The sequence below is a fragment of the Artemia franciscana genome, chromosome 7 (genome assembly GCF_032884065.1).
Source record: "Artemia franciscana chromosome 7, ASM3288406v1, whole genome shotgun sequence".
Taxonomy (NCBI): Eukaryota; Metazoa; Arthropoda; class Branchiopoda; order Anostraca; family Artemiidae; genus Artemia; species Artemia franciscana.
The window spans coordinates 20,581,117-20,594,496 of NC_088869.1; the positions used below are offsets into that span (position 1 = coordinate 20,581,117).

The window sequence follows — 13,380 nt, forward strand, 5'->3', positions numbered from 1 at the left end:
TTCACTATTCTATTTAAACTAATGTTCTTAATTCTGCTCGATACTTGTAAGTTATTGTTTCTTAATATAATAAGTGAAAAAAATTGTTTATTCGATTTATGATCAATAAACATACTTCATTTTAAAAGTGTTTATTTTTTCGTATTCTTTAGTTTGTTCTCTCTTAAAAGCCTGGTTTATTTATTCCAGAATTCAAATTCTATTCCTACATTCCAGCATTGACTATAGTTCTCGTTGTGCATGTTAGGCGTGATTTCAGAATTTTCGATTGAAATAATTATCGCACAAAAATTAATAGTTTTAATTGTTACTAAGAGTATTCATGTAGATTTAAAAGCTGTCTCCAGCTTAACTCAAGTCAAATTTTCCATGGATTGATATTTTAAATTATATAATCCGAATTATTTTATCTATATTTAAAAATTATATTATCTGTGTTCAGTGCCTTAAGCGCGCATCACGAGAGGTAAACACGTGTTCATGGGGTCTAATCGAATTAGCATCTATTTGGACTGATAAGAACTCGCTACCTCAGCGGACCGATCAGAATCTCCTGATTAACTCTATACCTTTAATTAAATCGACATCAATTATGAAACTCGAAATTTGCGTTTTTTTTAAATTTTTCTTTTGGCTGTTTCAAAATTATGAAGTTTTACAATCTTCATCAGTGTTGCCACTTTTAAACTTGAAAATAAGCGTTTTAGAATGCTTTTCGTCCGTGTAAATTCAAAATTATTAATCTGTTACTCCCAAGACAACTACACCTTCAAAGGGAAGTTAGACCTTCCTATAATTTTCGGTGGGACACGTTTTTAGCGTATTTTTCCTGATTTTCCACTCCCGTTTTTTTTTTCTCTGGTCTATGGATATTTTGCTGATTTTTTACCGTCGCTTCATTTTTAAATTTTGCAGTTGCTATTACCAAAATTTGCATAGCTATATATTTAGACTTTTCATTAGAAATCGAATCACTGATTTTTTCTAATTTTTTAATTCTAACATCATACTTCATCTTCACTGTCGTTGGCACAGAAAAAAAAATGTGTTGTTGATCAGGAATGACGGTTAATGAACTGGAGTGAGGAATTATTAATGAAACAGGCTTTTAGTTTCTTGTTTAGAGGGGGATTTTAGGCAAAAAGCTTGGTGACAAGGTGCTAAACGTAGTCTTTTATGAGAGTTTGGTTCCTTTCGTGTTCCAGAACTCAGGCTATCTCAAGAGGGCGCTGACCTTCCACCCCCCCCCCCTGATTTACATCTCGGAATGCCATGCGTGCCACAAAGTACCGTCACGCTTGGGATAGTCATGAAAACGCTTGACATGCGCCACCTGGTGAACATGATTTCTGAGAGAAGATTATCCCTTGGGTTGTCATTAATAATTTTTTTCATAATTTTCATTCCAAGACGACGGATAATTTAGAATTACAATCGGTTTTTATTACTATAAGTGTGCAGTACCGACTGCATGAATTATGCATTAATACGAGGGAAACAGCTTCGGTCAGTGAAAAGGATTTTTAAACTGTCGCACAACCACTTAAGTTTCATATTAATATTATAATATATAATTATATATAATATATATATATATATATATATATATATATATATATATATTATAATTATAATATATATATATATATATATATATATATATATATATATATATATATATATATATATATATATATATATATATATATATATATATATATATATATATATATATATATATATATATATATATATATATATATTATAATATATATATATATATATATATATATTATAATTATAATACACAATATATATATATATATATATATATATATATATATATATATATATATATATATATAGAATGTAAAACCAAACGTATCACAGTATCGCATCGTATCGCAAATTCAAATTTAAGCTCTTTTTGACCTAACCCAACCTAACTTAAATATAAATAATTTTGGCACTGAGAAAATGAAGTATTATTTTGTCGAAGGCGACCTATCCAGATCGTTTTTACGCACTAGAAAACGAACAATAATCACCAAGTGAAACATGGTTCCCAGGTTTGAAAACAATTTTGTAATTTTTCTGCCGTAATGCGTAGAATTTAATTCGCAATTAGAATCCAAGACTATTCACAGCTATCTAACGGGAAAACCTTTCTCTAAAAGCTCAGAATCAACGGCTTTGTTAATGAAAAGTGTTTTGAAATTCCTCTTTTTGATATTCAAGGCTTTCAACCTTAGGGTCTTTAATTTCAGTCAGCAGATGATTTATGAACAATATAAGAGCGGCTGGGAAGGAGAAAAAAGCTTCAAAAATCGTGACCTATCTAGATAGTTTTTCTTTTTGCACCGGAAAAGGGTAATATGCCGGTGTTTTGAAAAAATCATGGTTTTCGAGAAAACTTATATAAATGTATAGACAATTATTGCTCATTTATATTATGTCTAATATGCATTATATTACACCATGTATTTGTATTATACGCATTTTAACTGCTAAATTTGTCATTATCTGCCAATTTAGGCTGAAAATGTAAGACTTCAGCTCACATTTAAAGCTAAAGCTGTTACTCTTGATGCGAAGTCTCTTTCATTTAACTGCGTATGTATTGAAACAAACCTCTTCGTATTGGAACGCTATTTTGTCATAACGCAAGCTCAAAATCAGCATGGACGATGAGAATAATTCGTATAAGCTTTGACTTTTCAAAAATATGGCACCAACAAACAGTGACAATGAAAAATGTTGGGTAATCACTGACGCAGCTATGCATCCAGAGCACGGCTAACAAGGAGTTTGTTCTTTCATTTCTTACATTTTTCACAAGGGAAAATTCCTTCTGTTGTAAAGTATGCGCCATAGATATAAAAACGATAGGATTGCTCCTGGGAGGGAAACTAGATATTTCTTGGTTCTTCACTTTTAATTTTAACTCGTAATACTTTTATTACTTTTTTATTCCCTAAATGCTTGGCAGAAAATGAGAATCTTTGGTAAACCGTTAACTGTTATGAAGGAAATTTATTACTTTTATTATATTTATTACTGTCTAACATTAATTATTATCATTAGTTCGCAATTTTAGCGATTTAGTTTTTTTTTTAATTATTCAATAGGCTTAGCACCCTTTCCTGAGCCCATCTAATGACAAGTATGACCAATCAATTCTGTGCAAAATTTTCTTCTGTTTAGCTCTGCTTTTGATAAAATTTTGTATAAAGGACACCGGGATTGTTCCAGACATCTCTTTTTGGGAACCTATAATCAGAATCTTGTTTGACCGATTGGTGTCATCAAACGCTCAAACAATTTGTTTTGCCTTGATGTTTCTTTGGTCCAACATTCATATTTTTTTACTCTTTAAATACATCTGAAAGTAAATTTGTTTTTCTCACTGTCCCAGACTACCCCAAATAGCACAGCTTAGATAGAGCTCTGAACTTGGCGCCTCCTCCAAGCCCGCGATTCGACGTGTAGATCGTGCTACAACACCATAGGCGGGAACGCAATTTTGTTTTGTTGCATACACAGCTTAGATACCAATACCAGTTTCCTGTTACCGATTAGATACCAATACCAGTTTCCTATCTCTAGCCACTAGCATCGCTATCGCACACTGTGTCCCAAAAATAAATCGAGTTTTCATAACTGTATATTGGTATCTAAGCTGTGACAGCTGTGAAAATCTCCTATCTTGCCCATGAGAAGCTTTTGGTACAAACCTCTGAACTTAGCGCCTCGTCCAAGCCCACGCTCCGACGCGTAGATTGTGCTACAACACCGTAGGCGGGAACACAATTTTGTTTTGTTGCATATACAGCTTAGATACCAATACCAGTTTCCTGCTACCAATTAGATACCAATACCAGTTTCCTGTCTTCAGCCACTAGCATCGCTACCGTGCACTGTGTCTCAAAAATAAATCGAGTTTTCATAACTGTATTGGTATCTAAGCTGTGCCAAAATAGTGGGGAGACCTCGGACACTTCTAGTAGTGAAATTGTATTCATTAAATGTGGCTTTCCTTTGTTCAATTACGGACCCAGATAGACGTCCAATTGAATATAGAAGTAAAAAGAAGAAGTCAGCTAAGCTACTAAATGAGATTAGAACACAAAACTAGGAAATTGAGATTTAATGAATGTCGAAGAAACATCGAATACGAGTGTTGATCATATATCGATCACATTCGAATACGTGGGCACGTTTTGATCACTTGCACATTATTCATAATTTGTCGTCAGACTCATCTAAGTGGCTGCTGTCTAGAAGACACAGCTTAGATACCAATACGGTTATCAAAACTCGATTTATTTTTGAGACACAGTGCGCGGTAGCGATGCTAGTGACTGGAGACAGGAAACTGGCAGTCTGAATCTAAAAGTTGGAGCAATTCATAGCTTAGATACCAGTAGTTCAGAGATATGGTGTTCCCGCCTATGGTGTTGTAGTGCGATCTACACGTCGGAGCGCGGGCTTGGAGGAGGCACTAAGTTCAGAGCTCTGTACCAAAAGCTTCTCATGGGCAAGATAGGAGTTTTCATAACTGTATTCGTATCCAAGTTGTGAGAATACTGTGGTTGTCTTGGAGAAAATCAGTTGGATTTCTCTTGTCTGTCTATTTTACGATATACTCGATTGTTTTTAAAACCAAGCCACTGTTCATCCATGCACTAAAGTGGGCTGTTCTTAACGCGCTTGGAGGAGTGCCGGGCATCATGATATACACAATGTTTAGTCTAGGGAATGTGAAATATTTCATTACCAATCCTTCTAACTCAGGACTAAACACTTGCCTTTCAAAACAAATCGCATTTGTGAACTTTCTTCTGCCAAAAGAAAAAAAAAGAATCTAAATTCCATATTTTTCCAGATAAAAGCTTGAAATTCAACCCTCGCTCTTCTAAATGTGTAAGAAGCTCCTACTCCGTCATTCAACCCTTGTTTATTATATTATTTTTTAATATTCGTAAACAATGCTTCACCAAAAAATGATCGAAGTCAGTGAAGCAGTTCTGCACACTGTCTATACACCAATCACTCACTGATTTGTTATAAAGGATAAGAGTTTTAAACGATTACTAAAATAATCATTAATTTCAGTTTTTCTTCATAAAATGCATAATTCGACAATATTTTCTTCTGTTTTTTGTGACAATTTCCTCTATTCTTATACGACTATTTTAAGGGAATTGAATACTTTAATGGATTACCTTATCTTGTCCATCCTAAACTTTTTAGCCTGTGTGAACAAATTATTTAGAATAAATTGGGCGGTGTTGCCATAACTTATAAAAGACCAAATAAAGGACAGAAAACTAGATGGCGATACCTAATTTCTCAGAAATTTAAGAAAAAACATTTAAATTATATTAAAATGGTTGGCATCGATTTAAGAACCCTTGCTGGGTGGTGAATGATAATGTTTGTCTATAGTTGCTATAGATCTACTGATCTTTGAAAACAGTCATCTAATGTAAACTTCTTAATCCCAAATTCTTCCATACGGCTTTGGCTACCTTTTTTATACATTCCATGTCGGGGCCACTGAATATTTTGCATCTATAGGGTCTTGGCACCTGAGATGAAAAAAAAAAACAGCCGTGAATTTAAAAAAAGCAAACAAAATAGAAGATTTTTCTGACCAGCCAAAGAAAGCAAGTTAGCGGTCTGAACTACTGAAACATGAAAGTAATTGGCTAGAGATTGAATATTTATGATTACAAATCTTAGGTTGACTAGCGCTGGATATATAAAGAAATAAGAAAAGAATCTTCGTTTCTGTTACACTTTCAAGTCACAATAAAAAAATGAAGCCTCATTACCAAGAACTCTTATGGCTTTATTTTGTAATTTTTGGAGAAGTTTAAAATGAATAGGATATAAATTCAGGCATTCAGTGATCTGATGATTCATTTATAATTACATGTTTAGTTTCACAAATATTAGGCAAAATAACATAAAAATCATTTTTGAAAGTGAAATAGCCCGTTTTCGACCACGGAGGGGGGGGGGAGGTATTCCAGACACCTTGATAAAATGTCCAGAGTAAACTCTTAACAAGTGTTCGAAATAACCCCTCTGTGACCATAAACATAACTTGTGTCCTGAAAAAAAACAAAACAGATGGTATTGTTCTGGAAAACCGAAATTGACTTAAGAGTAATTAGCACGAAGCTACAAAGTGTAAATTTTATCGGAACTCCAGGTGGACTATCTACAGAACTTATAAACGATTGAAAAATGATGAGACTTACCTTCAAAATTACTTTTTTCCAATTTCTTCAGAAACAGCACAGCTTGAGTTTTTGAATGAGTTCTTTAATGTATTGTCAGAGACTCTACTTCACGATTTATATTGTATTTTGTAGATGGCGACCAAGAAGCTAATGATTTGTTCAGAGTGAGTGTCTCACGTGTGTTTTTATCTCTGTGTCCGTCTTTGTTCGTGTTTCTGACTTTGTGCGTGCGTTTTTGTCGCTTTTTCTATTCCCTTTTGTCTGACTCTTTGTGTGTGTTTTGTCTGTGCGTCTGTTTTTGTGTGTCAGACTGTGTGTGTCTGTGTATTTGTTTTTGTCTCTCCTTTTGGGCTCGTGTGTGTTTTGTCTCATGTGTTCGTATGACTGACTCTGTGTGTATGTGTGTGTTTTTTTGTCTCTCTCTTTGCCTTTGTGTCTGACTGTGTGTTTTGTCTCTTCGTCTGTCTTTCTGTCTTAATCTGTCTGACTCTGCGTGTTTGTATGTGTGTTTCTCTCTCTCTCTCTCTCTCTCTCTCTCTCTCTCTCTCTCTCTCTCTCTCTCTCTCTCTCTTTCTCTTTCTCTCTCTTTCTCTCTCTCTCGGCCCGGCGGTGCAACCTGGATAGGAGAAATTAATAGGCAATAGTCAATTATTGGCTATTATGTAAATAGGTCAGGACCTTAAGATATAATTCGTATTTTTTGCTGGGCGGTTATATTAAACCTTTGGTGACGTCACTACATCAAGAAAACGCTCAAATTGTCTGCGGTTTTGCGGAATCCATATATAGAAGCCTGCCACGTAATCAATGACAGTTCCCTGCAGTGACACCGGGATAGGAGAAATTAATAGGCAACAGTCAATTATTGGATATCAGATCTCGATCAAGGCATTTTCTCATCAGTACTTTTAATTTTTTTAAAATCTGTACATTAAGTAATCGAGAGCATACATATTTGCAGGAGTGACATAGTGAAACGAAATTGCATTATCGGATAGATGACTCTGTCCATATATTCTGGGATAATAGGAATAGTTCATAGCCCAGAAATCTTTCCGAAAATAAGCCGGATCAAACTCTCCTTCCGGTGGGAATGCAGAAAACCTTTCTCTTCCAAATTCGTCACGTGAGTCACCTGCCTTTACACCAACATTTTCAAGACAGCGTCCCATTTCAACATCTTCGAAGCCTTTTGGATTTTGACTGCATTTTTCCTTGTTGTTGTATCCCTCTTAAACAAAGAGCCGTAATGCTTCTTGACTAATAATATAACTTCCTCCACCACTCATAAAAACTTGACCTGAGCCAGGTAACTTGTATTTACAGCCAAAATATGTCGGTTTGGACGGACTGTAATTACTTAACATGTAACAAAGATTTTCCACATTGACAAAAGCTACATCATTGCTTTTCATGAACCAATCATAGTTTTGTAAATATTTTTCATAGACGAATTTGAATGCTTCTCTGGTTTTGTTCCACAAGAAAGCATACCCTTCTTGGACAGGAAGTTTTACTGTTGGTAAGTTTTCATCTTTCTCTGTACTAAAAAACAAAAGTTTGTCAGTTCTTTTACCCCATGTATTTTTCACATGAAGAGCTTTCTGATGATTTTTTGGGGATGTCATTACCCAAATCAATATTTTGTTGGTTCCTGGATTGGATTTCACTGTTTCTGAATTAGCAGTAACTGAATTTATGGGGAAAGTTCTGTTTGCAGTTGTTTGATTACTTGTAAATATGGCCGCAATACATGAATTAAGTAGTGCAGAATATAAAACTAATAATAATAAGGATCCCATAATTATTCCCATAATTATTCGTTTACTTTTTGTCATCACATTTTTTCATACATTTATTCTTTTACTTAGTGTCAGCATATGTTGCCTATATGTTTTTCAAGATATTTTTTTTTATCAATTTTTATTTTAAGACCTGCAAGGTCCCTTTTAATCATTTTCTTTGAGGAATTTAGTAGAATTTTCAATTTTAGTGAATTGTTTCTGAGCTTTAACGATCGTATCTTAACTTTTTGCAAAATGTATTACTAAGCTAGAGTTATGGCTGCAACTAGTAAAGAGAGAAACATACCCTACAGTAACCAAACATTAAAAATCGATTTTAATAGAATGTGAGTAGATAAAAATAACATGTTGTAGGTCGTTTCATCTTTTACTTTACTTTATATCTTTATTATCTCCTCTAATTGTCTCTCATTTTATCGTGTGCTTCCATCTTTTCATCCATTAGCTATTAAACTTTGTTTAATAGTTTTGTCGTTTATGTTTAATAGTTTAATAGTTTTGTCGAGTTTATACATTTTGTCGTATACATACTTTTATATATATGGTTTCATATACATTTTCACATATATATATATTTATATAATTTTCTCACCACGAACATTTTTTCTTCTTTTCTCTCTTCATAATTCATATTATAATGTTTTATAATGTTTTATAAAACATTATAAAATGTTAAAAACATTATAATGTTTTATATATCCTGTGTGCTTGTTCTTGTACATTTTATTATTATGTATTTCTTTGATAGTATCGACCAAGTGGTCCTAGAATGTCGCAATAGAGCTCATTCTAATGGAAATTAAAAGTTCTAATGCCCTTTTTAAGTGACTTAAAAAACTGGAGGGTACCTAGGTCCCCTCCCAAGCTCATTTTTTCTCAAAGGCAACGGATCAAAATTTTGAGATAAACAGTTTTTTCAGCATAGTCGTAAAACATAATAACCATGTCTTTGGGGCTGACTTATTCCCCACAGTCCCCAGGGGAGGGGCTGTACGTTACAAACTTTGACCAGCGTTTACATACAGTAATGATTATTTGGAAGTGTAAAGACCTTTTCAGGAAAATTTTTTGGTTAGGAGGGGGGGGGAGAGGGATACGTGGAAGGATCTTCCCTTGGAGGAATTTGTCATGGGAGAAGAGAAATTCCATAAAGATGGCCTAGGATTTTCTAGCATTATTAAAAAAAAGCAATGAAAAAATTAATGTGAAAAAGCTTTTTCAATTGAGAGTAAGGACCAGCATTAAAACTTAAAATGAACAGAGATTATTACGCATATGGGGGGTCCTTCTCTTCCTAAATAGCTCGCTCTTTACGCTAAAGTATTTATAGTAATTTCAACTACTTATTCTACAGCGTTTGTGATTTAGGGGTCAATCTTAAAGAATTCGGACGAAATTAAAGCTTTAGTGTAAAGAGTGAGGGATTAACGAGGGGGCAAACCCCTCATATACATAACAAAAATATACGAATATAGAAGTTTGTTACGTAAGTTAATTTGTAAATTATGTAAATTTTATACTAATAAAAACGCTCGTTAAAAATTAAAAATTCTAGTTGCCTTTTTAATTAACCGAAAAATTGGAGGGCAACTAGGCCTCCTCTCCCACCCTTTTTCTCAAAATCGTCTTATCAAAATTAAGGGAAAGCCATTTAGCAAAAAAAAGTTAATACACAAATTTCGTTGTAATTATTCATTTGCGGAGAGCCAAAATAAAAACATACATTAATTCAAAAAAGTTCAGAAATTAAATAAAAAAACAAGTTTTTTTTAACTGAAATTAAGGACCAACATTAAAACTTAAAATGAACAGAAATTACTCCGTGTATGAAAGAGGCTGTTCCTCCCTCAACGTTCCGCTCTTTACGCTAAAGTTATTTGCTGTTTAATAAAGTAGAATTGAAAGAAAGAGTAAAGCTTTAGCGTAAAAAGCGGGATATCTCACTCATTACTATGGAAAACAAGAGTCTTTTACTATGGAAAAACAAACTATGGATAACAAGTGTCTGCATTTTGGATATCCCGTTTCCATATATTAGTGCTCTCAGTGACTTTCTCTCAAAGCCCTTGTCTGTTATTTTCAAAGAGATGAGTCTGGCCAATATCTCCAAATTTGGAAACTGGGTTTCACCTTGAAAAATAAAGACAGAAAACCTGGTTAGGAAGGTGCAGATTGGCTTGAGGAGAAAATCCTACCTTATACTGACCAGAGACGATTCAGGAACATCAAATCCACTTTTACCTCCCATTACATTGTTTTTCTTAATGACTCAATTGGGAAAATTCTTGAAAAACCTAATTATTGGTTAAATTTAATTTCCTTTCACCTTCAAAAAGAATTTGACTTTGTTAACTACAATATTTTAGCAGCAAAACTTGAAACTGATTTCAATATTGATTCTTTCTTGGTTGAATTGGTTGCCTCCTTTTTATCAAATATATCACAGGCAGTCAAATATCAGAATCATTATTCCAGCCTCCTCCCTGTTCACAATGGAGTACCTGAAGATCCTTCCCTTTATACTGGTATGATAAATAGCCTCGCTAAGGAGCTTCCCGACGGGTAAAAATTTGTGGATGACTTAATGGTTGTTGAAACTGGCTAGCGAAACTTAGTAAGCAACCCTATGAGTATCCTCAATGATATCGCAGATGACGCTGCGGTCTTAGACATGACAGTAAACCCCTTTAAATTTACGATAATGCCAATATGTTTCCTTAAAACCTCACCCCTATCCTCAGCCATACCCCCCCCCCCCCAGATATTTCTGTGTTTTCCTTTAAATTACTTGGAGTTACAATTTCCTCGAATTTAAAGTGGGATATCAACTTTAAAAATATTGTCCATAAAGCAAATGCGTCCATGTCTCTCTTTAAGCTCTTGAATAATTTTAACGTCCCCCCTTCCCATTCTTTAAGGATCTGTACTTCCTTTGTCTGCCTGCATCTTGAATATGCTTGTCTAGTTTGTCATCCTGGAATCTCCCGAGATGAATCAGAAAAAATTGAATCCATTTAAAAAAGGCCCCTGAGAATAATTTTTAAAGAAGCAAAGGTGTCATACCCGCTCCTTCTAAAAAAGGCCAGCCTGGAAACTCTTGAGCACTGGAGAGGAACGTTGTGTCTCCGTTTTGCAAACAAAAATGCAATGATAAAGAATCGCACGGAAAACATTTTCCCCAAAAGACATTCCCCATCCAGACACCGTCTGTCACGTATTGTTTCTGAACCTGTTCCTATCTTGTCTCCCATCCGTTGATTAACCTCCAGATATGAGAAAAAAACTTGTTATTGTTTTTAGCAATGTTTAGCTAGTTTTTCAGTTGTTGAGCTATGTCTATGATTTTTTTTTTTTTTTTTTTTTTTTTTTTTTGATGAGGGAAATGCGAATTCGGTCCGTTGGGTACCCGCACGTCCCACAATTAATAATATTGTATTATTGTATATAATAGTATGTACATATTGTTAGCTGACTGGAGGAGAATAGTGCTTCCAGTGGCTAGTTTGTCTGAAGAAGGAATCAAAGAGATAAAAGAACTTGATGAATGTCCATATACCTCCCTACAATTTTTGGGACTGGAACTGCATTCAAAAATGTAACAAAAATGAATTGTTTTGAGGACAGTGACGGAAAATATAACGCTTAATTAAAATGCACAAAAAATGGCATTACAACTAAATCAGACAAGAGTTTGCAGACCAGGATTGGTCATTCATTGATGATAAGATTATGGAGGAGGCTAGGCTTGAAATGAAAAGGGTTTTAATTAAAGCCACAGAAAAACATACGGTAATTTCCTGGAAAAAAAGACCCAAAACCCTATCATTTATCACTCTTGATGTCAAGCAAACTGTAAGTAAAAAGAAGAAGTATTGGAGCAAATGTAAGAGTAACCCCTCCCATGAGAACAATGAGAAATTTAAAACAACCCGAAATAAAGTTAGGTATCTCACGAGAAAGCTTACGACAGAACATAGAGAGGGATTGGCATTGGATTCAAAATCTAATCCTAAGAGATTTTGGAACTATGCTTCAGCTCGCAATCCGGAGACACTCAGTTAGGGAACTACTGGTGAATGGCAGTAAATTTAGGACCCCAAAAGATATATAGCAGCTGAATTGAGTAGTCGATTTAAAAGTGTTCTCGAATTTTCGAATGGAACACGAAATACTTGTGGGAAAAGTCAAGTGTATGGCCAATTGTAGAAAAAAGTCAAGACAGATAGTGCAATTAAGTGGGTACCAACTCAAGGCTAATTTTACCCCTTTGATTGCCGTTGTTACTGTCTCTCACTTAGGCTACACCTCTCATGATGCATGTGACTACACAATGCTGAACTAGAGTCAACCTTGTTGGAGGGTCTCCCCGGGATTGACACACGCTGGTTGCCAGTGTCAACGTTACACCTGTAAAAAAAAGGCTGTAGCCGTAACAGCGTTTCCAATTATCCACCCATTAGTCTTACATCTGTAGCTGGTAGAAACTTAGAAGGATCGTGAATATTCACATTGTCGAACACCTGATCATACAAAATGAAACATAATACATAATGTATATTGAATACATAATGAAATTGTAGAGTAAGTGTTTCAGTTTCTTCCCGGGAGAAAGCAAAGGTTGAAAATATTTGGAAAAACTGGACAGGTATGCTTTTCAGAAGAAGTGGAAGTATTAAATGGAGTGTCCCAAGGAATTATCTTGGGACCGACTTTATTCAAAATTTATATTAATGATACACCAACCACAGTCAAACCTAAAATAAGTCTTTATGCTGATAGCTCCAAACACATTGGACCTGTCGGTACACCCGATAAGAGAGCCTCTATGCAAAATGACCTATGGGTACTTTCCCAGTGGGTAACTTTGTGGAGGCTTGAATTTAATGTAAATAAATGTCAAACAATCCACCTTGGAAAGAAAAATGAGAAATGCCCTTATCATATGTTAGGGATGGATGGATCGAAATAGACTATTATCTCGTCTGAAGCGGAGAGAGACTTGGGGGTCAATAAAGAATTAAAATTCCCTATGCACACACAAACAGCTATAGCCAAAGCACTCAAATTCCTTGGCATTATAAAAAGAATAATCACTAGTGGGTCACCTATGGTGATGACTAAATTATATTAGGCATTGGTCAGGCCTAATTTGGAGTTTGGCATGTGTGTTGCTAGCCACCTCAACAAAGGTGACCAACAGAAGTTAGAAGTAGTTCAGAGACGGGCTACGAAAGAAATTGAGTGATGCAAATACTTAAACTACTCCTTCTGTCTGAAGAAACTGAAACTCCCCATTCTCGTCTACAGATGTAAAATGGGTGATA

The 13,380-nt window shown here is 34.7% G+C and overlaps 1 protein-coding gene across 1 annotated transcript; it reads right to left on the minus strand.

Annotated features, from left to right (window-relative positions):
* Nucleotides 1-7,483: 7,483 nt before the first annotated feature.
* LOC136029624 (glycoprotein-N-acetylgalactosamine 3-beta-galactosyltransferase 1-like) lies at nucleotides 7,484-7,879 on the minus strand. Its single transcript, XM_065708125.1, has one exon. It carries the CDS (start codon nucleotides 7,877-7,879, stop codon nucleotides 7,484-7,486), a length of 396 nt encoding a protein of 131 aa, XP_065564197.1.
* Nucleotides 7,880-13,380: the final 5,501 nt, after the last annotated feature.

Coding starts and splice junctions, on each gene's coding strand:
- LOC136029624 (XM_065708125.1), bottom strand. CDS start 7,879: ATGACATCCCCAAAAAATCATCAGAAAGCTCTTCATGTGAAAAATACA.